This window comes from Mustela lutreola, chromosome 1 (assembly GCF_030435805.1).
Source record: "Mustela lutreola isolate mMusLut2 chromosome 1, mMusLut2.pri, whole genome shotgun sequence".
NCBI lineage: Eukaryota > Metazoa > Chordata > Mammalia > Carnivora > Mustelidae > Mustela > Mustela lutreola.
In genome coordinates, this window is record NC_081290.1 from 154,793,254 (window position 1) to 154,818,615 (window position 25,362).

Consider the following 25,362-nt stretch of genomic DNA (forward strand, 5'->3'; position numbering starts at 1 on the left):
TCTTATTGATTGTTCTATCACACTGATTGATTTGTGAATGTTGAAACACCCTTGATCCCATGGATAAATCCCACCTGGTCATAGTGGATAATCTTTCCAAGCATTGCTGGATCCTATTAGATAGAAACTTGTTGAGAATCTTAGCATCCATATTCATCAGGGATATTGTTCTGAAATTTTCCTTTTTGGTGGGGTCTTTGCCTGGTTTGGGGATCAGGGTAATGCTGGCTTCATAGAAAGAGTCTGGAAGTTTTCCTTCTGCTTCAATTTTTTGAAACAACTTCAGGAGAATAGGTGTTATTTCTTCTTTGAATGTTTGATAGAATTCCCCTGGGAATTTGCCGGGTCCTGGGCTCTTTTTTTTTGGAGGTTTTTGATCACTGCTTCAATCTTGTTACTAGATATTGGTCTATTCAGGTTGTCATTTCTTCCTGGTTCAATTTTGGGAGTTTATGGTTTTCCAGGAATGCATCCATTTCATCTAGGTTGCTTAACTTATTGGCCTATAACTGTTGATAATAATTTCTGATGATTGTTTCTATTTCCTTGATGTTAGTTGTGATCTCTCCTTTTTCATTCATAATTTTATGAATTTGGGCCTTCTCTCTTTTCTTTTATATTAGTTTGGCCAATGTTTTATTGATGTTATGGATTCTTTCAAAAAGCCAGCTTCTAGTTTTGTTGATGTGTTCTACTGAATCTCTAGTTTGTATCTCTTTGATCTCTTCTCTAATCTTGATTTTATCCCTTCTTGTGTGTGGAGTTGGCTTAATTTGTTGTTAATTCTCCAGTTCTTTAAGGTGTAGAGACAGCTGGTGTATTCTGGATTTTTCCATTTTCTTTGAGGGAGGCTTGGATGGCTCTGTATTTCCCCCGTAGGACCTCCTTTGCTGTATCCCATAGGTTTTGGCCTGAAGTGTCTTCATTCTCATTGGTTTCCATGAATTGTTTAAGTTCTTCTTTGATTTCCTGGTTGATCCAAGCATTCTTAAGCAAGGTGGACTTTAGCTTCCAGGTGTTTGAATTCCTTCCAAACTTTTCCTTGTGGTTGAGCTCCAGTTTCGAAGTATTGTGATCTGAGACTATGCAGGGAATAATCTCAATCTTTTGGTATCAGTTGAGCCCTGATTTGTGACCCAGTATGTAGTCTATTCTGGAGAAGGTTCCATGTGCACTCAAGAAGAATGAGTATTCTGTTATTTTAGGATGGAATGTTCTGTGTATTATCTATGAGGTACATCTGGTCCAATGTGTCATTCAACGCTCTTGTTTCTTTCTTTTTTCTTTTTAATTTTTAATAAACATATAATATATTTTTATCTCCAGGGGTACAGGTCTGTGAATCGCCAGGTTTACACCCTTCACAGCACTCACCATAGCACATACCCTCCCCAATGTCCGTAACCCCACCCCTCTTCTCCCAACCACCCTCCCCCCAGCAACCCTTAGTTTGTTTTGTGAGATTAAGAGTCACTTACGGTTTGTCTCCACAGCCCATCTTGTTTCATTTATTCTTCTCCTACCCCCTTAACCCCCCATGTTGCATCTCCACTTCCTCATATCAGGGAGATCATATGATAGTTGTCTTTCTCCACTTGACTTATTTCACTAAGCATGATACCCTCTAGTTCCATCCACGTCATTGCAAATGGCAAGATTTCATTTCTTTTGATGGCTGCATAGTATGCCATTGTGTATATATACCACATCTTCTTGATCCATTCATCTGTTGATGGACATCTAGGTTCTTTCCATAGTTTGGCTATTGTGGACATTGTGGCTATAAACATTTGGGTGCACGTGCCCCTTCGGATCATTACGTTTGTATCTTTAGGGTAGATACCCAGTAGTGCAATTGCTGGGTCATAGGGTAGTTCTATTTTCAGCACTTTGAGGAACCTCCATGCTGTTTTCCAGAGTGGTTGCACCAGCTTGCATTCCCACCAACAGTGTAGGAGGGTTCCCCTTTCTCTGCATCCTTGCCATCATCTGTCATTTCCTGACTTGTTAATTTTAGCCATTCTGACTGGTGTGAGGTGATATCTCATTGTGATTTTGATTTGTATTTCCCTGATGCCGAGTGATGTGAAGCACTTTGTCATGTGTCTATTGGCTATCTGGATGTCTTCTTTGCAGAAATGTCTGTTCATGTCCTCTGCCCATTTCTTGATTGGATTATTTGTTTTTTGGGTGTCAAGTTTGCTAAGTTCTTTATAGATTCTGGACACTAGTCCTTTATCTGATGTCGTTTGCAAATATCTTCTCCCATTCTGTCAGTTGTCTTTTGGTTTTGTTAACTGTTTCCTTTGCTGTGCAAAAGCTTTTGATCTTGATGAAATTCCAATAGTTCATTTTTGTCCTTGCTTCCCTTGCCTTTGGCGATGTTCTAGGAAGATGTTGATGCAGCTGAGGTCTGTGTTCTCCTTAAGGATTTTGATGGATTCCTATCTCACATTGAGGTCCTTCATCCATTTTGAGTCTATTTTCATGCATGGTGTAAGGAAATGGTCCAATTTCATTTTTCTGCATGTGGCTGACCAATTTTCCCAACACCATTTATTGAAGAGGCTGTCTTTTTTCCATTGGACATTCTTTCCTGCTTTGTTGAAGATCAGTTGACCATAGAGTTGAAGGTTTATTTCTGGGCTCTCTATTCTGCTCCATTTGATCTATGTGTCTGTTTTTTGTGCCAGTACCATGCTGTCTTGATGATGACAGCTTTGTAATAGAGCTTGAAGTCTGGAATTGTGATGCCACCAACTTTGGCTTTCTTTTTCAATATTCCTTTGGCTATTTGAGATCTTTTCTGGTTCCATATAAATTTTAGGATTATTTGTTCCATTTCTTTGAAAAAGATGGATGGTACTTTGATAGGAATTGCATTAAATGTGTAGATTGCTTTAGGTAGCTTAGATATTTTCACAATATTTATTCTTCCAATCCAGGAGCATGGAACATTTTTCCATTTCTTTCTGTCTTCCTCAATTTCTTTCATGAATACTTTATAGTTTTCTGAGTATAGATTCTGTGCCTCTTTGGTTAGATTTATTCCTAGGTATCTTATGGTTTTGGGTGCAGTTGTAAATGGGATTGACTCCTTAATCTCTCTTTCTTCTGTCTTGTTGTTGGTGTAGAGAAATGAAACTGATTTCTGTGCATTGATTTTATATCCTGACACTTTACTGAATTCCTGTACAAGTTCTAGCAGTTTTGGAGTGGAGTCTTTTGGGTTTTCCACATATAGTATCATATCATCTGCAAAGAGTGATAGTTTGACTTCTTCTTTGCCAATTTGGATGCCTTTAATTTCCTTTTGTTGTCTGATTGCTGAAGTTAGGACTTCTAGTACTATGTTGAATAGCAGTGGTGATAATGGACATCCCTGCCGTGTTCCTGACCTTAGCGGAAAAGCTTTCAGTTTTTCTCCATTGAGAATGATATTTGCGGTGGGTTTTTCATAGATGGTTTTGATAATATTGAGGTATGTGTCCTCTATCCCTACACTTTGAAGAGTTTTGATCAGGAAGGGATGCTGTACTTTGTCAATGCTTTTTCAGCATCTATTGAGAGTATCATAGGGTTCTTGTTCTTTCTTTTATTGATGTGTTGTGTCACATTGACTGATTTGTGGATGTTGAACCAACCTTGCAGCCCTGGAATAAACCCCACTTGGTCATGGTGAATAATCCTTTTAATGTACTGTTGAATCCTATTGGCTAGTATTTTGTTGAGTATTTTCGCATCTGTGTCCATCAAGGATATTGGTCTGTAGTTCTCTTTTTTGATGGGATCCTTGTCTGGTTTTTGGATCAAGGTGATGCTGGCCTTATAAAATGAGTTTGGAAGTTTTCCTTCCAATCCTATTTTTTGGAACAGTTTCTGGAGAATAAGAATTAGTTCTTCTTTAAATGTTTGGTAGAATTGCCCTGGGAGCCATCTGGCCCTGAGCTTTTGTTTGTTTGGAGATTTTTGATGACTGTTTCAATCTCCTTACTGGTTATGGGTCTGTTCAGGCTTTCTATTTCTTCCTGGTTCAGTTGTGATAGTTTATATGTCTCTAGGAGTGCATCCATTTCTTCCAGATTGTCAAATTTGTTGGCATAGAGTTGCTCATAGTATGCTCTTATAATTGTCTGTATTTCTTTGGTGTTAGTTGTGATCTCTCCTCTTTCATTCATGATTTTATTTATTTGGGTCCCTTCCCTCTCTCTCTCTCTCTCTTTTTTGATAAGTCTGGCCAGGGGTTTATCAATCTTATTAATTCTTTCAAAGAACCAGCTCCTAGTTTTGATGATTCGTTCTATTGTTGTTGTTGTTGTTGTTTTTTTTTTTTTTAGTTTCTATTTCATTGATTTCTGCTCTGATATTTATGATTTATCTTCTCCTGCTAGGTTTAGGCTTTCTTTGTTGTTCTTTCTCCAGCTCCTTTAGGTGTAGGGTTAGGTTGTGTACCTGAGACCTTTCTTGTTTCTTGAGAAAGGCTTGTACCGCTATATATTTTCCTCTCAGGACTGCCTTTGTTGTGTCCCACAGATTTTGAACCGTTGTGTTTTCATTATCATTTGTTTCCATGAATTTTTTCAGTTTTTCTTTAATTTCCTGGTTGACCCATTCATTCTTTAGAAGGATGCTGTTTAGTCCCCATGTATTTGAGTTCTTTCCAAATTTCCTCTTGTGATTGAATTCTAGCTTCCGAGCATTGTGGTCTGAAAATATGAAGGGAATGATCCCAATCTTTTGATACCGGTTGAGACCTGATTTAGGACCGAGGATGTAATCTATTCTGGAGAATGTTCCATGTGCACTAGAGAAGAATGTGTATTCTGTTGCTTTGGGATGAAATGTTCTGAATATATCTGTGATGTCCATCTGGTCCAGTGTGTCATTTAAGGCCTTGATTTTCTTGTCGATCTTTTGCTTGGATGGTCTGTCCATTTCAGTGAGTGGAGTGTTAAAGTCCCCTACTATTACTTTATTATTGTTGATGTGTTTCTTTGATTTTGTTATTAATTGGTTCATATAGTTGCCTGCTCCCATATTGGGGGCATAGATATTTAAAATTGTTAGATCTTCTTATTGGACAGATCCTTTGAGTACAAAATAGTGTCTTTCCTCATCTCTTATTATAGTCTTTGGCTTAAAATGCAATTGATCTGATATAAGGATTGCCACTCCTGCTTTATTCTGATGTCCATGAGCATGGTAAATTCTTTTCCATGCCCTCACTTTAAATCTGGAGGTGTCTTTGGGTTTAAAATGAGTTTCTTGTAGGCAACATATAGATGGATTTTGTTTTTTTATCATTATGATACCCCGTGTCTTTTGATTGGGGCATTTAGCCTATTAACATTCATGGTAACTATTGAAAGATATGAATTTAATGCCATTGTATTGCCTGTAAAATGACTGTTATTGTATATCGTCTCTGTTCCTTTCTGATCTACTACTTTTAGGCTCTCTCCTTGCTTAGAGGACCACATTCAATATTTCCTGTAGAGCTGGTTTGTTGTTTGCAAATTCTTTCAGTTTTTGTTTGTCCTGGAAGCTTTTAATCTCTCCTTCTATTTTCAATGATAGCCTAGCTGGATATAGTATTCTTGGCTGCACATTTTTCCCATTTAGTGCTCTGAATATATCATGCCAGCTCTTTCTGGCATGCCAGGTCTCTGTGGATAAGTCATCTGCCAATCTAATATTTTTACCATTGTATGTTAGAGACTTCTTTTTCGGACTGCTTTCAGGATTTTCTCTTTGTCGCTGAGACTTGTAAATTTTACTATTAGGTGGCGGGGTGTGGACCTATTCTTATTGATTTTGAGGGGGGTTCTCTGCACCTCCTGGATTTTGATGTTTGTTCCCTTTGCCATATTGGGGAAATTCTCTCCAATAATTCTCTCCAGTATACTTTCTTCTCCCCTCTCTTTTACTTCTTCTGGAATCCCAATTATTCTAATGTTGTTTCGTCTTATGGTGTCACTTATCTCTCCAATTCTCCCCCTTGGTCCAGTAGCTGTTTGTCCCTCTTTTGCTCAGCTTCTTTATTCTCTGTCATTTGGTCTTCTATATCACTAATTCTCTCTTCTGCCTTTTTTATCCTAGCAGTGAGAGCCTCCATTTTTGATTGCACCTCATTAATAGCTTTTTTTATTTCAACTTGCTTATATTTTAGTTCTTTTATTTCTTTCTCCAGAAAGAGCTTTTATATCTCCTGAGAGGATTTCTCTAATATCTTCCATACCTTTTTTGAGCCTGGCTAGAACCTTGAGAATTATCATTCTGAACTCTAGATCTGACATATTACCAATGACTGTATTGATTAGGTCCCTAGCCTTCAGTACTGCCTCTTGTTCTTTTTTTTTGTGGTGAATTTTTCTGCCTTGTCATTTTGTCCAGATAAGAGTATATGAAGGAGCAAGGAAAATACTAAAAGGGTGGCAACAACCCCAGGAAAATATGCTTTAACCAAATCAGAAGAGATCCCAAATCGTGAGGGGGGAGAAAGGGGATAAAAAGAGCTTCAGAAAAAAAAAAAAAGAAACAATTTTAAAAAGAAAACAAATAAAGAAAAAGTATAAAAAAGAAAAAAAATATATATATATTAGATAAACTTGTTAAAAAATGTTAAAAAAGAAAAGGGTAAAATTTAAATTTAGTAGAAGAAGGGAAAAAAATTGAAAAAGAAAAAAAATTAAATTAACTGCAAGACTAAAGAATCATGGGGAGAAAGCCATGAGTTCCATGCTTTGCTTTCTCCTCCTCTGGAATTCTGCTGCTCTCCTTGGTATTGAAACTTAACTTTTTGGTAGGTGAACTTGGTCCTGGCTAGATTTCTTGTTAGTCTTCTGGGGGAGGGGCCTGCTGTAGTGATTCTCAAGTGTCTTTGCCCTAGGCGGAATTGCACTGCCCTTACCAGGGGCCGGGCTGAGTAATCCGCTGGGGTTTGCTTTCCGGAGCTTTTGTTCTCTGAACACTTTCCATAGAGTTCCGGAGGATGGGAATGAAAATGGCGGTCTCCTGGTCTCTGGCCCAGAGGAGCCGAGAGCCCGGGGCCCCACTCCTCAGTGTACTCTCAGAGAACAGCTCCCAATTACTTCTGTCTCCCTGGCTTCCGGCCATGCTCCGAGCTCACCAAGCCTGCGACCGGTTCAAGGTAACCCCGAGCTGGGCGCTCACTCCTCAGCTCTGTCTCTGTAGCTGGCTTCCCCGTTCTAATACCTGCAAGCTCTGCGACACTCAGACACCCCCGATCCTTCTGTGACCCTGGGGACCTAAGGCCACGCTGACCCCGTGTGGGCTTCACCCTGGTTTAGCCTTTGGAGCGATGTCCCTCAGCAGAACAGAGTTTTAAAAGTCCTGATTTGGGCTCCGTTGCTCTGCCGCTTACTGGGAGCTGCCCCTCCCCCAGAGTCTGTCTTCCCGCACTTTGGATTTACTTCGCCAGTTGAACCTTTCAGAAAGCGGTTAATTTTCTGTTTCTAGAATTGCTGTTCTTCTTCTCTTTGATCTGCCGTTGGATTTGTAGGTGTTTACAATCTTTAGATAAGCTATCTAGCTGATCTCCTGCTAGCTGAAGTAGTCTCAGCCTGCTACTTCTCCGCCATCTTGACTCCTCTCCAATGCTCTTGTTTCTTTATTGATTTTCTGCTTGGATGATCTATTACTGAGAGTGGTGTGTTAAGATTCCCTACTATTAATGTATTCATATCAATATGACTCTTTATCTTGATTAACAGTTGTCTTGTGTAGATGGCTGCTCCCCTGTTGGGGGCATAAATATTTATAATTGTGGATAGTCCCTTTAAGAATGATGTAGTGTTCTTCTTTATTTCTGACTATAATCTTTAATTAAAAATCTAATTTATCTGATCTGAGAATTGATACCCCAGCCTTCTTTTGAGGCCCATTGGCATGAATGATGCTTCTCCATCCCTTCACTTTCCGTCTGATGTATCCTTAGGTTCAAAATAGGTCTCTTGTAGACAACATATGGATGGGTCCTGTTGTTTTATCCAATCTGCAACCCTGTGTCGTTTTATGGGCGCATTTAGGCCATTCACATTGAGAATGATTATTGAAAGATATGTTTTTATTGACATCATGTTACCTGTGAAGTCTTTCTTTCTATAGATTGTCTCTATATATTTCTGTTCAATGATATTCTTAGATTTTTCCCTCTTTTATAGAACTCCCCTTAATATTTCCTACAGTGTCAGCTTAGTGGTCACATACTCTTTAAAACTTGCTGGTCTTGGAAGCTCTTTATCTCTCCATCCATTTTGAATGTCAGTCTTTCTGGATAAAGTATTCTTGGCCACATTTAGTGCCCTGAATACATCTTTCCAGCCCTTACTGGATTGCTAGGTTTCTGTGGACAGGTCTGATGTTATTCTGATGGGCTTTCCTCTGTATGTAAGGAGCTTCTTTGTCCTAGCTGCCTTCAAGAGAGCCTGTCTACAGTTATGATTCATCATTTTCACTATCAGGTGTCTCGAAGTCTTTTCTAGATTCTATGATCTTGGGGGGAGACCTTTCTGCCTCTAGTACATGAACACTGGTTCCATTCGCGAGATTTGGAAAATTTTCATGGAGAATTTGTTCAACTATATCTTCTAGTCTTCTTTCTTTCTCCTTCCCCTCAATAATTCTGATGTTGGAATGTTTCATGGTGTCATTTATTTCCCTAATTCTGTTTTCATGGCTTCTAAGCTGTTTGTTCCAGGCTTCCTCCTGATCCTTTTTCTCTGTTTGTCCTCCAGATCACTAATTCTATGTTTTGCCTCAGTTACCCTAGCTTTTAGAGAATTTAGATTAGTTTGGAACTCATTGAGAACATTGTGAACATCATCCCTGGTGGCTTTCACTTCTGTCCTAATCAATTCCATTTTGTCATCAACAGCTTTCTCCAACCTAGCTATTGCCTGGATAATTGTTAGCCCGAATTCCCTTTCCACCTTACTGTCTATGTCCATATCCAATAGCTCTGATGCAGAAGGCCCAGTCTCAGAATTTTTCTTCTGTTGAGCATTCCTCCTCCTAGTCATTTTGGTGAGAGATGGCTGAATGGATGTGTAGCTGAATGTACTGACATGCTTCTGAGTAATCAAGAGTCCCCTCCAAAAAGAAAGAAAGGAGAAAAAAAGAAAAAGAGAGAGAGAGAGAGAGATAGGAAAAAAAAAAAAAGAAGATAAAATAATGGGCCCCCAAGATAAGATTTATGAAGTATACAAACAAAAACAGACAAACAAAAAGAGCAACAAAAGTAGATGACAAGAGGGGGGGGGGAAGAACCTTGTCAAAAAGAACCCCAAATATAAGATTTGTATACTACCAGGACAAAAACAAATACACAGAAACACTGACAGAAGAAAAAGATGAAAGAGTGGTTATAAATTCTCAGTGTTGGTGAGGAAGGTTATTTTGATTCTTCTTGGATGTATCTTGATATCTTTGTTAAAGGACTCAACTTTCCTAAGATAAAGGGGGGTTAAAACTGGTTTACCTATGGGGTAGCATTGATTGGGGAAAGGGGATTACCTTGAAGTTTATCTCTATTTGAATATTTAAAAAAAATTAAATAAAATAAAAATTAAAAAATAGACAAGCAAAAGAAATACACAGGTATATGTATCAATGAGTTCAGGTTAAAAGGTTATTATGGAATTTGATGTACTGAACCTCTCATTGTGAAGGTAAATAGGTTAAGAAGTTATAGTTATATATATATCTATATATCTATAGATATAGATATAGATATATGAAAAGAACCAGAATAGTGCAAATGAATTAAAAATAAAAGTTGTATATATGAAGTAGTGGTGGTTGTCCTCCTGTCTTTTTTTTTTTTTTTTGGTTGGCTTTCTGGGGGAAGGACTTGCCCTTTGGGTTTTCAGGCAAAAACATTCCTAGAGTTAAGTCCTCCTGTCCCCATCAAGGGGGTGGGCTCTGAGGAAACCGGTTTTTCAGGCTTTTGTTCTCTGGAGGTTTTTTGTTTGTTTGTTTGTTTGTTTACTTGCCCTTTGGCAGCTTTTGATAGTTTTTGGAGGTTTAGAGTAAAGCAAACTGCACCCAGACCTCCCTGTCAGAGAGAAACCTCAGTTTCTTCCCCCTCTGTGTGCTCCAGAGCACAGAAATTCTCCCTATGCCACTGGCAGAGCACATTCCCAGTCACCATCTCTGGGGTCACAGAACTCCTGCTTGTACCCAAAACCGGAGAGGTCTCAAGCAGCAATAGTGCACTGAGATTTTCCCGCTGGCCTGGGCTGGGAGTGCTCAGAGTCTCTGGGTCCAAGAGAGCACTGGCTGGTGCCTGCACGCACCTCTCTCAGGGGAGGGTGTAGGGCACGACTCAGACTCTTGTCCCGCAGCATGCTCGTGGAGAGTGCAAAAGGCTGTGGTTCTGCTGGCTGGCAAGGTTTCCTTACACTCACGGGCACAGCCACCCAGATGCTCTCAGGTGCTGGTGGCTCAGGGTCCAAGACCTGGCTTCTTTGCTGTACTCTCTCTGGCTCAGCGCCAGTGATGGCTGTCCTGGGTCGGCGGACTTAAGCGCCTGTCCCTAACTACCCGATCCCCGCAATTTCCCCCCACAATCCTTTGCTCTTTTGGAGTGCTTTCAGCCAGACTCCAAGTTAATGCTGGTCCCAATAACAGGGCACTCTTGTATTGGGGTATTACTTTCCAATGGGTCGCTTTTGGTGGCTCCCTCCCCCTTTTGTTTATCTTCTGGTATCAGTCCAATGTTCCCACTCTGCTTTAGCTGCCCACTGCCTGTAGAGATCCAGAAGTGTATAAATCTAATCTCAGGCTGATTTTATGGGTGATCAGAATTCTTTGGTAGGTAATCAGCTCACTTTAGCAGACAGGTTGAAATGGCACCTCCTCCTAGTTCTCTGCTGTCTTGTCCCAGGGCTTTTAAAATTTAACATAATGCACTTTATGGGGTGCCTGGGTGGCTCAGTTGGTTAAGCATTTGCCTTTGGCTCAGGTCATGATCCCGGGGGATCAAACCAAGTGTTGGGCTCCTTGCTCTGTGGGGAGCCTGCTTCTCTCTCTTACTCTGCTGCTCCCCCGCTAGTGTTCCTTCTCTTGCTGTCCCTCTTTCTCTGTTAAATAAATAAAATCTTAAAAAAAAACCCAAATCATAATGCATTTGAGATTTATCCATGTTGTAGCATATATCAGCAGCTGATACATCAGCATCATTCCTTCTTTTTTAGAAATATTAATAGATTGTAATTGTTTAGAGCAGTTTTAGGTTCACCAGAAAAACAGAGTGGAAAGTACAGAGATTTCCATTTACTCACTGCCCACTATCAACACCCTGCACGAGAGATACATTTATTACAACTGATTAATCTATATGGACACATCATTTTGCCCAAAGTTTGTAGTTTACATTAAGCTTCACTCTCTCTCTCTTTTTTTTTTTTAAGATTTTATTTATTTATTTGACAGAGATCACAGGCAGGCAGAGAGGCAGGCAGAGAGAGAAGGAGGGGAAGCAGGCTCCCTGCTGAGCATAGAGCCCAATGCAGGGCTTGATCCCAGGACCCTGGGATCATAACCTGAGCCTAAGACAAAGGCTTTAACCCACTGAACCACACAGGTGCCTTTTTTTTTTTTTTTTAAGTAAATTTTATGCTCAACATAGGCCTAGAATTCACAACCCTGAGATCAAGGTTGCACACTCGACTGACTGAGCCAGCCAGGCTGCCACTAAGCTTTACTCTGGAAGTTGTACATACCATGGTTTTGGACATATTGACATGTGTCCATCATTATGTATCATACAGAGTATTTTCACTGCCCTAAAAATCCTCTATGCTCCATCTATTCATCTTTTCCTCACCTTTAAACCAGTGTAAACCACTGATTTTTTTATTGTCTCCATAGTTTTGCTTTTTCCAGAACATCATATAGGTGGAATCATATAGTATGCAGCCCTTTTAGATGAGCTTCTTTTGCTTAGCAATATGAATATAAGTCTCCTTCACATCTTTTTATGGCTTGATGGCTCATTTGTTTTTAGTGCTGAATAATTCCATTGTGGATACTATAGTTCATTTATCCATTCACTTACTGAAGGATGTTACAGTTACCTTAAAGTTATGGCAATTATCAGAGCTGCTGATAACATGATTGTACAGGTTTTTGTGTTTTATCAATTTTTTTGGATAAATACCAATTAGTGTGATAGCTGGATCATACGATCAAAGTATGTTTAGCTTTTTAAGGACTCACAAACAGTCTTCCGAAATGGCTGAATTTCTGAATTTCTGCAGTTCTGAAATTGCATTGATTAGAGCAAGGATTAAAGTTCCTGTTACTGCACATCCTTGCCAGGATTGTTGTTGTCAATGTTCTGAGTTTTGGTCATTCTAATACATATACAGTGGTAGCTACCTGGCCTGCAGACTCCCCTAATTCTGAGTGCCAAACTCATATTTCCCCACTCTGTGGCTGTCTCCTTGTGTGTGTTTCTGAGGGTGGTGGCAAGAATGAGCCCTGGAAGAAGGGAGTGCACACAGTAGGGAAGCCAAAGTTTATGACAAGGAAGAAGTTACAATGCTGAGCCATAATTCTACCTTTGGGAGAAGAAGTTTTTTAGCAATCACCCTGGTGTCTTGAATTTTGAGAGAAGACACAAAAACTTAAGAATTTTGCCACAACAGGAGCACAGGTCTATCCACACCAGGTCAGAGAAAGTCCCAGAAATAAGCAAGACTAATGAAAAGTGTCTGCCATCTGAATGAAGCTAATAGCAATTGGAGGAGGATACTTGAGATGTGAGATCAGCAACACAAAACTCCAAGGAACATGAAGAATGAAGGAAATGTGACATCACAAAATGTCACAATAATCCTCCAGTAACTTTGGGTCCAGTAAACCCAAAGAAGACAAGGATATCTGACAATTCAAAATAGGTGTTAAAAATAAACTCAAAAAGAGAATGAACTCTTTGGAGTAAAGCAAATAATTCACAGGTGTTGACTCAGAAGAGCATGGATTGCACATTCAAGCAAATATACAAATAAATGGGGGCTTCCAGTATTTAAGTAAGCTAGTAGGATTTGAAATGCAAATCCTGAGTGATAAATGTTCTGAAATAGAAAGCAACAGAAAATCAACATCCTGTTCTTTATGGAATTCTGATCCAATTAAGCAAGGCTCACATGATCATTTTTATATTTTAAGTGATTTTAGGACACATTCAAACTAAGAAGCCTGTCCCACCATCCTATGATATATGAGAAGAGGAGGGAGATGAGGATGTCTCTGTCTTCCTGGATCATGGTCCCAGGAAGCAGTTGGCGAAGAAAGTCACTCAGAATACTAGGAAAAGCAATAGATTTTCTTTCTCTACGCTGTCTTGTGTCACTACAGAAAAACTGAGCAAAAGGAGAAGACCAGATAAAAATTGATCTCTGCGGTAGTTGCCTTGATTTCAGAATCTTTGAAGGCAGTTCTAGTTTATCAGCTCCTTGGTTAATTGAGAGAGGTCAGTTCTATTTCTTATTTAAGTCAGTTATAAGCAAAAGTGAATTTCCTTAAAAACAGAGCTTTTACTTGCTTTCGAGTCTTCTCAGAATCTCTATTCCAGCTTCTAGAGTAAAAGTGTCACTTTTATTCTTTCTTTATTTTATTTTCTCTTATTTATTATTGAAGTGTAATTGACACACAATGTTATATTAGCTTCAGGTGTACAACATATTGATTCAAAAATTCTGTACATTGCGCAGCGCTCACCATGATAAGTGTAGCCACCAGATATCTTGCAACATTATTACAATGTTATTGATTATATTCCCTCTATTGTATTTTTCATCTCTGCGACTTATGTATTTTATAACTGAAATTATATCTCTCTTTTTTAAAGATTTTATTTATTTATTTGACAGAGAGAGAGAGAGACAGCACAGAAGCAGCGGGAGCAGCAGGCAGGGAGAAGCAGACTTCCTGCTGAGCAGGAAGCCCAATGCGGGACTTGATTCCAGGGATCATGACCTAAGCTGAAGGCAGGTGCTAAACCAACTGAGCCACCCAGGCGCCCCTAACTGGAAGTTGTATCTCTTAATTACTTTCCTCTATTTCACCCGTCCTCCAACCTACCTCCCATCTGGCAAGCAGTTTGTTCTGTGTACTTAAGAATCTGTTTTGTTTGTTCATTTGTTTTGTTTTTTAGATTCCACATATAATAAAATCATATGGTATTTCTCTTTCTCTGTCTGATTATTTCAGTTAGGATAATACTCTTTAGGGCCAACCTTGTCACAAATGTTAGGATTTTATTCTTTTTTATGGCTAATATTCTGTTGTGTGTGTGTATGCAATGCATATATAACATATGCAGTGTAATTATTATATTTTATATATATAGGAAATGGTATATACATTATATATAATATGTATACTATATTGATAATATATAATAATATATACATTTTTATACAGACACACCACATCTTCTTTATCTATTCATTTATTGATGGAATCCATGTATTATTTTTAAAGAGTGTAGTAGTTTGTCACTGGATGAGTGGGATGTCAGGGAGTGATATCCAAAAAGAATTCTGAAGGAAGTTTGCTCTAAATTGTGAAAATACCCTTCCACATTTTGTTGCTTTACTGAGATATTTGGTAAGTACATTATTTTAAAGAAGGCTTTTGATCTTAGAATTAAGATTCTTTTGGATGTCTCCAGGTACAGAGACTAGCCATGGTTAGCCAATTTCCTTTCAGGTTCCATATTTACAGGAGCCCAGAAAAGCTAGAGGTTGCTTGGGTTACATAAACACTTTGCATCAAAAGAATAAAACAGTTTGCAGCTACCATTGTTAATAACAGAATTCATTTCCTGACATGGCATATGGATGTAAAGTTTTGGGTTTATGAACAGTAAGATAAGGAAGGTGTTGTGTTGGCTTACATCCATCTTTATTTTTTTGTAATAGTGGGAAGTTCTGTTTGTCCAAGACTTAACAGGATTCCTGAGAGTTTATATTGTTTCAGCAGAGAAAACTCAAGTTTTTTTCCCATTGTTTTGGAGATCACATCTCTGATGGGAGAACAGTGTCCTTTTACCCATTTGGCAAAAGAGGCTCTTCAGATAGTAAGCAGACTGAATTGCTTTCAGCAATTATATACCTGTGTGTATAGAGAGTGTACATCTGAAGTGAAAGAGTCAAATGAGAAGCAAGCCTAAGCCTCCCTGGATGCTGTAAGGTCACAGCTCCATAAGATTCGGTGCCTTTCATGGAAGGATTCTCCTGCCTCCTTCAGAGTCTGAGAGTTTTACGGGGACCTGTGTGGATGTATTCCTTACTTTGGATGCTTAATAATCATGACTGCCATTCCAGACTGTCTTTTTTTTTTTTTTTTAAATTTTATTTATTTGACAGAGAGAGAGAGATCAAAGGCAGGCAGAGAGAGAGGAGGAAGCAGGCTCCCACTGAGCAGAGAGCCCGATGTGGGGCTCGATCCCAGGACTCTGGGATCATGACCTGAGCCGAAGACAGAGGCTTAACCCACTGAGCCAGCCAGGCGCCCCCCAGACCATCTTTAATACCATTCCATTTAAACCATCTCCTACTGACTCCACAGGAGAGTTTGGGTCTCTGAGGGGAGGACACACTCTACTGTGTTTTTAACATCTTCCTCTCTAAAGATACCAACACTGGGTTTAATCAAAGGCCGAAGAGCATCTGAGTGGGTAGGACCTCTCACAACCCCTCATTTTTCTCATTTACTGTTCTCTTTTCATTGCTTCCAAAGATGGTACTGTCATTTTAAGTCAGGACTTAGGTATTGTTTCCTCAACCATGTACCAGGTCAGCAATCAGCTATTTGCAGCTAGAACTCCACCTTTTCAGAATTGCCAGAGTCCAAGCTGGATTCAACACTGAGGTTAAAAAGAATTGCTCCATGCCCAGAACCTACCCCCTTTGCTACTACACCCTCATGCTGAACTGCATGTGCAGAACGCCACACTCATGCATCTGTATGTGGGCTGATGGTATTGAGAAATTAGGCAGACATGCAACAGCATCGCTGTAGTTAGTAGGATAACGAGCACTATAAGAGAAGTTGTAGGTTTGCCCACCACACCTATATAATGTTGACCAGTAAAGAAAATAGTGAGTCAAAATGAACTGAGAAAATTTATTACTTACATACACATCAAAGCAAGATCAGCATGGTGTTAGCTCCTAGAGCTACAGATAAACCCAACCAAAGGGACCAGATGATGGGTAGCAGAGATGTTGGGTCACTGTGCTGCTGAGGAGTCAGCTGCAAACGATAGCCAAGTGGTCTGATAACTGTAGCTGAACCCAAGATGGTTGCGATGGAAATTCCCGTGCTTTCACTTCCTGAAAGGAGGTGGCTGAGAACCTGCTAAAGACTGCCCATTACAACATGATATTTTCCCTGTGTTTCAAGAAGAACTGTGTGGTCAGACTCAGTCAAGACTTGGGCCAGTGTGCAGTTATGCCTTGTCTATGCAGTCTATGTGAGAAGCATACAGGGTCATTAGGGGGCTAGGGCAGATCTGTTTCTCTAAGATGCACAGTCCAAAGAGACAGCTGAAGGGATGGTAGGGTAAAACCCAAGTGTAAAAAGATGTTTCTGTAACTTGAGGCCTTGATAAATACTTAAAACATCCTTTCTATGAGGAAAGAGAGAAATCAGCACTGAGAAGAACATGGATATCACTTTGAAATGATAAAATACATCCTAAGTTTTCATGAGAAGTTTAGCTGTCTTTAGGAAGGCAGAAGTTCAGCTTTTCAAATACAAAATCCTAAGATTCTGATGGCTTTTAAAAAATGCTAAAACCCACAGTCGTGGACACATGACAGGGTCACAGTATAATCTAAATTCCCTCGCTGTGTGAAAGACAGTGGAGAGGGTGTCAAAGACTTTGAAGTTCGTTGGTGTTCTCTGGCTTCTCTTGTCAGGGGTCTGGGTTTCCTTTGACACAGCACTCTAGCTGAAACCCACAGTAGTCAACTAACATTTCACTTGTGTAGCACTCAAGTCTGCAGATACCATTCCTGTAGCATTTTTTGTGTATTTCTGTTGCCAGTGGATTCAAGCCTAGAAAGAAAATGAATAAATAAATAATTCATTATGGGTCTTTTTGGACTATAGAATTGGTACTTCCATTTTTGTCAAACTGGATTCCAAGGAGACTTGATTATAATGTTTGGTTCTGTAATTGAAAAAAAAATACATCTTTCCTCCCTCTCCCCCTCCATTCATAAGTTGAAACTCTAAACTCCAGTGTGACTCTATTTTGGGAAAGGGACTCTGAGAGGTAATTATAGTTAATTGAGGTTGTAAGTGTGGGGCCTTGATTCTGTAGGACTGGTGGAGAGGTTGATTGTCTAAAAGCCAGGAAGATAGCTCTCATCAGAGACTGAATCAGCCTGCAGTTGATCTTGGGCTCTCCAGCCTCCGGAAATGTGATGAAATACATTTTATTTAAATCACACAATCCTCAGTATTTTGTTATGTTAGTCTGAGCTATGACAATTAATAACTTGGAAGTCTGCCCAAACTGGTCAGTTAATATACTTGGAACAATCAGATTACCTATGCATGTAGTCATTTGCTCATCATTTAATTCTGTATTCATTCCCAAACCAGTTTTCATAAATCCAGGTGCCGTTGGGGTACAGATTTGAGTATGATATATACCTTAAGAATTTTCAGTCTAGACAAAAAAAGAGAAGAAACACAAAATATCTGTGAGAGAGGAATAAAGATGACAAGTGCAGTGAAGCATAGAATGGTGTTATGAGTTTAGAGGAGGAAGAAATCTATTCTGAAGATTTACTATGTCTTATTGGGGTCCAAGGTATTTCGAACTTACGCTTTTATAGAACTGCTATTCTGTAGAATTATCAAAATATGAATATTTTAAATTTACATATGTAAGAAGGTCTTAAAAGGAAAAGGGTATCAAATATTTGGTCATCTGTAGAAATTTTGAGCCAACACATCCTGTTCAAGTTACCATGCTTTGGAAGATAATTATCCTATAAGGAGAGAAAAGGATCAGGGTTACTTAGCTGGCAAGATGAAAGCTGAGCAAGGATGCAGAGAAAGGGGAGGCCTCCTATGCTCTTGGTGGTAATACAAGCTTGTGCAGCTACTCTGGAAAATGGAGGTTCCTCAAAAAGTTGAAAATAGAACTGCCCTATACCCAGCAATTGCACTACTGGGTATTTACACCAAATATATAAATGTAGTGATCTGAAGGGGCAACTGCACCCCAATGTTTATAGCAATGTCCACAATAGCCAAATTATGGAAAGAGTCCAGATATCCATCAACAGATGAATGGGTAAAGAAGATGTGTATATCTACAATGGAATATTATGCAGTCATCAAAAATGAAATATTGCCATTTGCAACGATGTGGATGGAACTAGAAGGTATTACCCTAAGTGAGATAAGTCAATTAGAGAAAGACAATTATTGTATAATCTCACTGATATGTGGAATTTGAGAAATAAGACAGAGGGTTATAGGGGAAGAGAGGAAAAAATGAAACAAGATGAAACCAGAGAGGAGACAAATTGTAAGAGACTCTTAATCTCAGGAAATAAACTGAGGGTTGCTGTAGTGGAGGGGGTGGGAGGGATGGGGTGGCTGGGTGATGAACATTGGGGAGAGTATGTATTGAGGTGAGCACTGTGTATTTTGTAAGACTGATGAATCATAGACCCATACCCTTTAAACAAATAATACATTATATGTTAGTAATAAAAAAATACAAGGCAGTATGAAAATATGAAAGGTGTTCCTAACATGCAAAAAAAAAAAAAAAAAGATGAAAGCCTGAGAAGATGAAGCGTAATGGTCCACATAATAAGATAAGGAATTCCTATGGAAATGATGAGCTTTGGGAAGGTATAAGACACTAAAGGCAATATTGTATACTATCTTCTTGGCTATCTAGGGGCCATGAAACCATTGCCAATAACCAAAGCGGGATTGGTCCCATCAACAGCTTCAAGAGGCCTGGATTGTATGGATTCTTATATCCAGCCTACTGAGTCACATGACTCCAAAATGTGATTCATCTACCTAGGGATTACTTGAGGGAGAATGAGAAATTAAATGCGATCCTATAATATCTGAATTTGAGCTGATTTAATAGCCTTGAGTGAAGAGAATATTCAAGAAGGAGTTTTTGGAAGTATTTTTTTTTTTTTTTAATTTATTTGACAGACAAAGATCATAAGTAGGCAGAGAGGCAGGCAGAGAGAGAGGAAGGAAAGCAGGCTCCTCTGTGGAGCAGGGAGCCCGATGCGGGGCTCGATCCCAGGACCCTGGGATCATGACCTGAGCTGAAAGCAGAGGCTTTAACCCACTGAGCCACCCAGGCGCCCCCAAGAAGGAGTTTTTAAAGTCAGTAATGAATATGGGCAAGCTAAACTATGAGACCAGTCAGTGCTCTTTCTCATGTCTCCCTACCTGCTATCTCCTCTGATCAGACATTTCTTTTAGCACATAAAACTTATTAATTCTCTTGGGACATGCCATTCCAAATCTGTTTCCCCATGTATCTAAGACATCTACAAATAATAAACTAACTATAAACAATTTCAGCAAATTAGAAAGCTTAACAAATTGAGTTATCACATTTGCTGGTTTTGACTATTATGGCTGGACATGTTCCTCACTTAGGGACAAGACAATAGTGCCCAAAGAGGTTGGGGTATTGCTAATGATGATATAATGATAGCTCTCATGAGTCAGGTACCATATGTGTGGTGTACAGGTCTATTCTATATATATTATCACACTTAATCCTTGCAAGACTGAGGTTAGTATTATTGCCACTTTGTGAATGAAGAAACTAGGATTCAGGGACGATTAGACTTTTGCCTAAAGCTGCACAGCTAACACAAATTGGAGAGGCAAAATTCAAGCTCAGGTCTTGCTAATGTAAGACCAGTTGATGCTGATCCACTTTGAAAATAGAAGGGTCCACGGTGGTAAGACATTTATAGGTTTGCTTAGTGGAATTGCTTTTCTAGGCTAATGACTCACCCCCCCCCTCACCAAATTCCCATTTTACCTGCCAGTGCTGGGTCCCAAAAGAAGAGCAAAGCAAGCATGACAAAGAGCAGCTTCATGACTGGGAGCCTCAGTTGAGGAGACTGGTAGCAGTGTCTGACTCTGGCTGTCAGAGAGCAGCAAGGGAAGGTTGAGCACACCCTTTCATGCAAACTTCTCAGGTCTGGGGTATGCCCTGCTCCAGGTAGATATGCTACACTGATCTTCCCTGAGGCAGAGGAGCTGGCAATGCTTATGTGAGGAAAAAACTTGATGGCCCTTTCCTGTTTGACAGCTTTTCCTATTGACAGAGGCACTGCTCCCCGACCTGGATTTTCCAAAGGTACTAATGGAGAACTGAGAAATATACTTTTTCTTTTCTTAAGTAAATAAAACTTTTTGGTTTTTTTATGTTACTACAAAAATTAAATGCTAATTTTGGGCAATTTATAAAATTCTAAAAATTACAAAGAAGGAAGAGTTAACACTTGAGCTCCATCTCTCAGAAGGAACCAGTATATTTCTTAAGAAAATTTTATGTAAACCTAGTTTATTATTTAATATTTTGCTATAAGTAGTTCTAAACCATATACTTGTACTCAGATATCCTGCTTTTGTAACATGATATATACCATAAGTATTTTTTGTCTCTTTAAAGGCTCTTCATAAGTGATATTTTCCAAAGCTGCATAATATCCCATCAAGGTCATTTTTTATAACTATGACTATTAAAAAAAAAACTATTGAGATAGAAATGACATAAAAATTTAAATATTAAAGCATTAGATAAGTTGTGACAAATATACTTTTATGAAACCATCATCACATTCAAGATAGTGAACATATCTGTTACAACAACCATTCTTTATGACTTTTCTTCCCCAGGTTTATTGAGGTATAATTTTTAAAAAGTTTTAAAAAGATTTTATTTATTTGACAGACAGTGAGAGAGGGAACACAAGCAGGGGGAGTGGAAGAAGGAGAAGCAGGCTCCCTGCTGAGCAAGAAGCCTGATATGGGGCTCAATCCTAGGACTCTGGGGTCATGACCTGACCTGAAGGCAGATGCTTAATGACTGAACCACCCAGGTGTGCCTAGGTATAATTAACAAATAAAAATTGCTTATGTTTAAGCAGTCAAATGTAATGATTTGAAGTACATATACATTGTGAAATGATTACCACAATCAAACTAATTAACACATCCATCACCTCAAATAGTTCTAATTTTTTTTGTGATGAGAATATTTATATTATTTATATTATAATATTATCATATTAATATTAATATGATTTACTTTCATAGCAAATTTCAAATATACGGTATTTTATTAATTAGAGTCACCATACCATACATTAGAGCATCAGAACTTACTCATCTTATAACTGAAAGTTTGATTTGGCTAACATCTCCCCATTTCCCTTACTTTCCAAATTCTGGCAATTACCACTTTACCTTCTAGTTCTATGAGTTTGACTTCCTCGAGATATCACACAGAAGTGAGATCATACAATATTTGTTTATATATGGCTTTTTCACTTAGCATAATATCTTCTAGGTTTACCCATGTTGTTACAAATGGCAGGGTTTCCTTCTTTTTTATGGCTGAATAATATTACATTGTATATATGCCACATATTTTTTTAAGGCTTGTTTTTATTTGAGAGAGAGCATAGGGAAGGGTATGAAGAAGGGGAGAGGGAGAGAATCCCAAGAAGGGTCCCTACTGAGTACAGAGCCCCATGAGGACTAGATCTCACCACTCTGAGATCATGACCTGAACTGTAATCAAGAGTTGAATGCTCAACAGACTATGTCACCCAGGTGCCCGTCCAATATATTTATTGAAAAAAAAAATCTGTGTATTAAATGGAGCCATGTAGTTTAAACCCATGTTGTCAAGAGTCAATGCTATATGATCCATTAGAAGTGAGTGGCTCAACAGGAAAGGATTATAGAAAAGCATGGATACTAGGAGCCAGGAATCATTGGAAGCCATCTTAGAAGCTGCCTACATTACACCTGGATTTTATTTGGGAATTTCTTTTTTTTTTTTATTTAAATTTTTTTAGTTTTTATTTTTTATAAACATATAATATATTTTTATCCCCGGGGTACAGGTCTGTGAATCGCCCAGTTTACACACTTCACAGTATTTGGGAATTTCTTACTAATTTATTAGATTTTGATTTTAAGAATATTTAAAAAAACATATTTCATCTTCTTTTTTTCCTGTTTTCAAAAGTCTAAAACAATTCACCATTATCATATTCTGAACAATGTGTACTATTTCCCATTGAAAAGAGAGAAACAAACAGCAGACTTCTGCATGTCAAAAGATTATGCTCACAATAGCTAAAATATAGAAAGAGCCCAGATGTCCGTGGACAGATGAATGAGTAAAGAAAATCTGATATATGTATATATAGATATATGAAATATATGAATATATATTTATATATAATATGCATTTATATTTCATTTATGAAATATAATATATGAAATATATATTCCCATTATATTTCTTATATACCCATTATATTTACCCATTATATTTCATATATGAAATATAAATATATATTTCTTATATATAATAAAATATAATATATATCTCATATATATACTTATAGATAAATCTGATATATAGATATATAGTTGTATAATCAGCAACATTCCTTTGGCATCCCTTGCATGGCAAAAATCTGCTAGAACTGAGTAGAAGTTACCTTTCACGTAAGGCCTGTATACTCCATGGCTCCCCTCTCCTCACCATTCCTCAAGCTTCTCTCTAAATACTGAGACGTACACTGGTCATAATGAACTTTTTTTCTTGTAATTGAGAAATATATCTCTGTGCAAGACTCTCTCACAAACGGAGAAAGGAAATCAGAGGTGCCAACTTAGGGAAGTCTCTGAGGGACTTTGACATGACAAAGTGTATGAAATATGGAAGGGGTCCACTGAGCTGTTATGTATCAATGTGCAATGCACCTCATTGCCTCTGTGAGTGGTGCCTCCTAGGGTTGTGCTGTGAGCAATCTGCACAGCAGTTCAGTACATTTTGGAAGCATGAAAAAATTACAGATGTGGCACAGCCCTGTGAGAACAGAGCAGGCAGGGGATGGTCCCAAATGGGGTGGAAACAAACAAAGGTTTGCTGGAGAGGAGGGGGGAGGAGAAAGGGGGATGGGGCAACTGGGTGATGGCCTAATATTAAGGAGGACACTTGATGTAATGAGCACTGGGTGTTATATGCAACTGATAAATCACTAAATTTTACCCTTGAACCTAATAATATACTACATGTTAGCTAAATTGAATTAAAAAAAAAAAGACTACATTCTTTAGGGCACTGAAAGGAACACTTGGATTCAGATTTTAAAATAGATTTTGGAGAGTGCAGATGAATTAAGAGTTTATTCCTTCCCTAAACCAAGTCTTGAATAAAAGGGAAGAGGGATAGAATAGGAGTAAAGAAAGATGAACAGTACAGATAGTAGGGAGGGGTATCACTGTTTTTTTATCTTCAGTCCTGGGTTTCATATAGTGTGAGAGAAGGGAAATGGGAGGAAGTAATGGAGAATAGAAACTGGTTAAAGTCTGATGGCTTGGTGCACTGGTGTTACCTTATGTGAATGGAGCTCAGGGCAGGGGCAAGACCAGTATCATCTTTCATACCTTCTTCTCATTATGTCCTATGGCCACTAAATTCTGTCAGCCCTACTTCTGAAATGCATCCCGAATCTCTTCCTTCTTCTAAGTCCTCACTACCAGTGTTGAAGTCCTTGATTATTGAAATATAATAGTGTTGAATAAGCATATTCTTTATGTAAGATTACATATCTCACAAATAGAAAATACACCTTATTTTCAAGGTAACATGGACTTTTAGCAAATATCAATTTTAACTTAGATCGCAAGGAATGATTCAATAAATTCCAAAAAACTAGAGAACAGATTACATTCTGTGGTCCCATGAAATTACAGTTAACATGGAGCTAACACTGGGGTCAGGCACTGCTTAAGAACTTCACATATCCTAGTATAATTCTTCTAACACCATGATATAGGCACTATTGTTATCTCATTTTGTAGACAAGGAAACTGATAGAGAGAGAGACTATAGAACTTGCCCAAGGTCAGGCAGTACTTCATGGGGCTGGGATATGGTATTATAGATGAATAACACATGGTGGTGGAGATGAAGGAAAGAAGTTAATGTAAAAGCACACACGTGAAAAAAAATGTAAGTCTTTATAAAACTCATGTTTACTTTAACCTTACCATTTAAACATACAATTTCCATCAATTTAATTTATCCATCATATTAATTACCCTTATATAGAAAAGATAGTTTTAAACACTTTCAGCCTCTTTTCCTGGAATCTGAAGAAGATGGAGTTAGACTTTTCACCACTTCTTCTTTTCTTCCTTCTTTTCTTTTCTTTTCTTTCTTCCCTTCCTTCTTTCCTTCCTTCCTTCCTTTCTTTTTTTTTTTTTAAATATTTTATTATTTATTTGTTAGAGAGTGAGAGAGAGAGAGCAAGTGAGCACAAGGAGGGGGAGCACCAGGCAAAGGGACCTGGGGACCATGATCTGAGCCAAAGGTAGCCACTTAACTGTCTGAGTCACCCAGATCTTCCTGCCAGTCCTTTTTTTTCGTAGGTTGATATTTCTTCCTTTTGCAGCAGATGGTCCAGTCAGAGCAGTATCTAATTGCATGTTCATCAGCATTGCACTTCATTCTGCAGCTGTAGACGTCTAAAGAGCATGTGTGTTTAAAAAATAAGATCCTGGCTTTGAAAAGAGAAAAAAAATTATTAGCTTATATTTTGTATTTGTATCTTTTAATGTCTAAAGTGTTTTATAATAAATGGAAACAAAATCAATAGAGAACTTGCTCAGAAAAAAGTAAGCAGAAGAAAAAAGTAGAGGTACTGAAGAAAGATAAATGAAGGTCTTTTCCATAGGGTAGATGAGTATGGTAGTGAGCTGAAGAGGAGAGTTTCTGATGAAACCTATTATGGTACATTTCTGTGTTAAATGGACAATTTGTTTAGGGGTGGGAATTCATGATGCAACAAACAATGTTTGACCTCAGGAGTGAAGTCTTTAAAAAGTGAGTGGGGATAAAAATCTAGTTGAAAGTGGAGACCCTCCAATTTAGGGTCTCCCTAAATTGGAGAATGGAGACAAGGAGGAGTAAGATAAAATTAGGTGAAAGCATATGGTGATGGGAAAATGAGGAAGTTATCTCTTGGTGCTTTTACTTTCTTGGTGAAATAAAAAGAAATC

At 38.5% G+C, this 25,362-nt stretch overlaps 1 protein-coding gene across 1 annotated transcript; it reads right to left on the reverse strand.

The window, feature by feature from the left end:
- Nucleotides 1-16,951: 16,951 nt before the first annotated feature.
- DEFB134 (defensin beta 134) lies at nt 16,952-20,147 on the reverse strand. The gene is made up of 2 exons (XM_059155517.1): nt 20,090-20,147; nt 16,952-17,094 (listed from the first exon to the last, which is right to left on the reverse strand). The coding sequence occupies exons 1-2, from the start codon at nt 20,145-20,147 to the stop codon at nt 16,952-16,954; spliced, it is 201 nt and encodes a 66-aa protein (XP_059011500.1).
- Nucleotides 20,148-25,362: the final 5,215 nt, after the last annotated feature.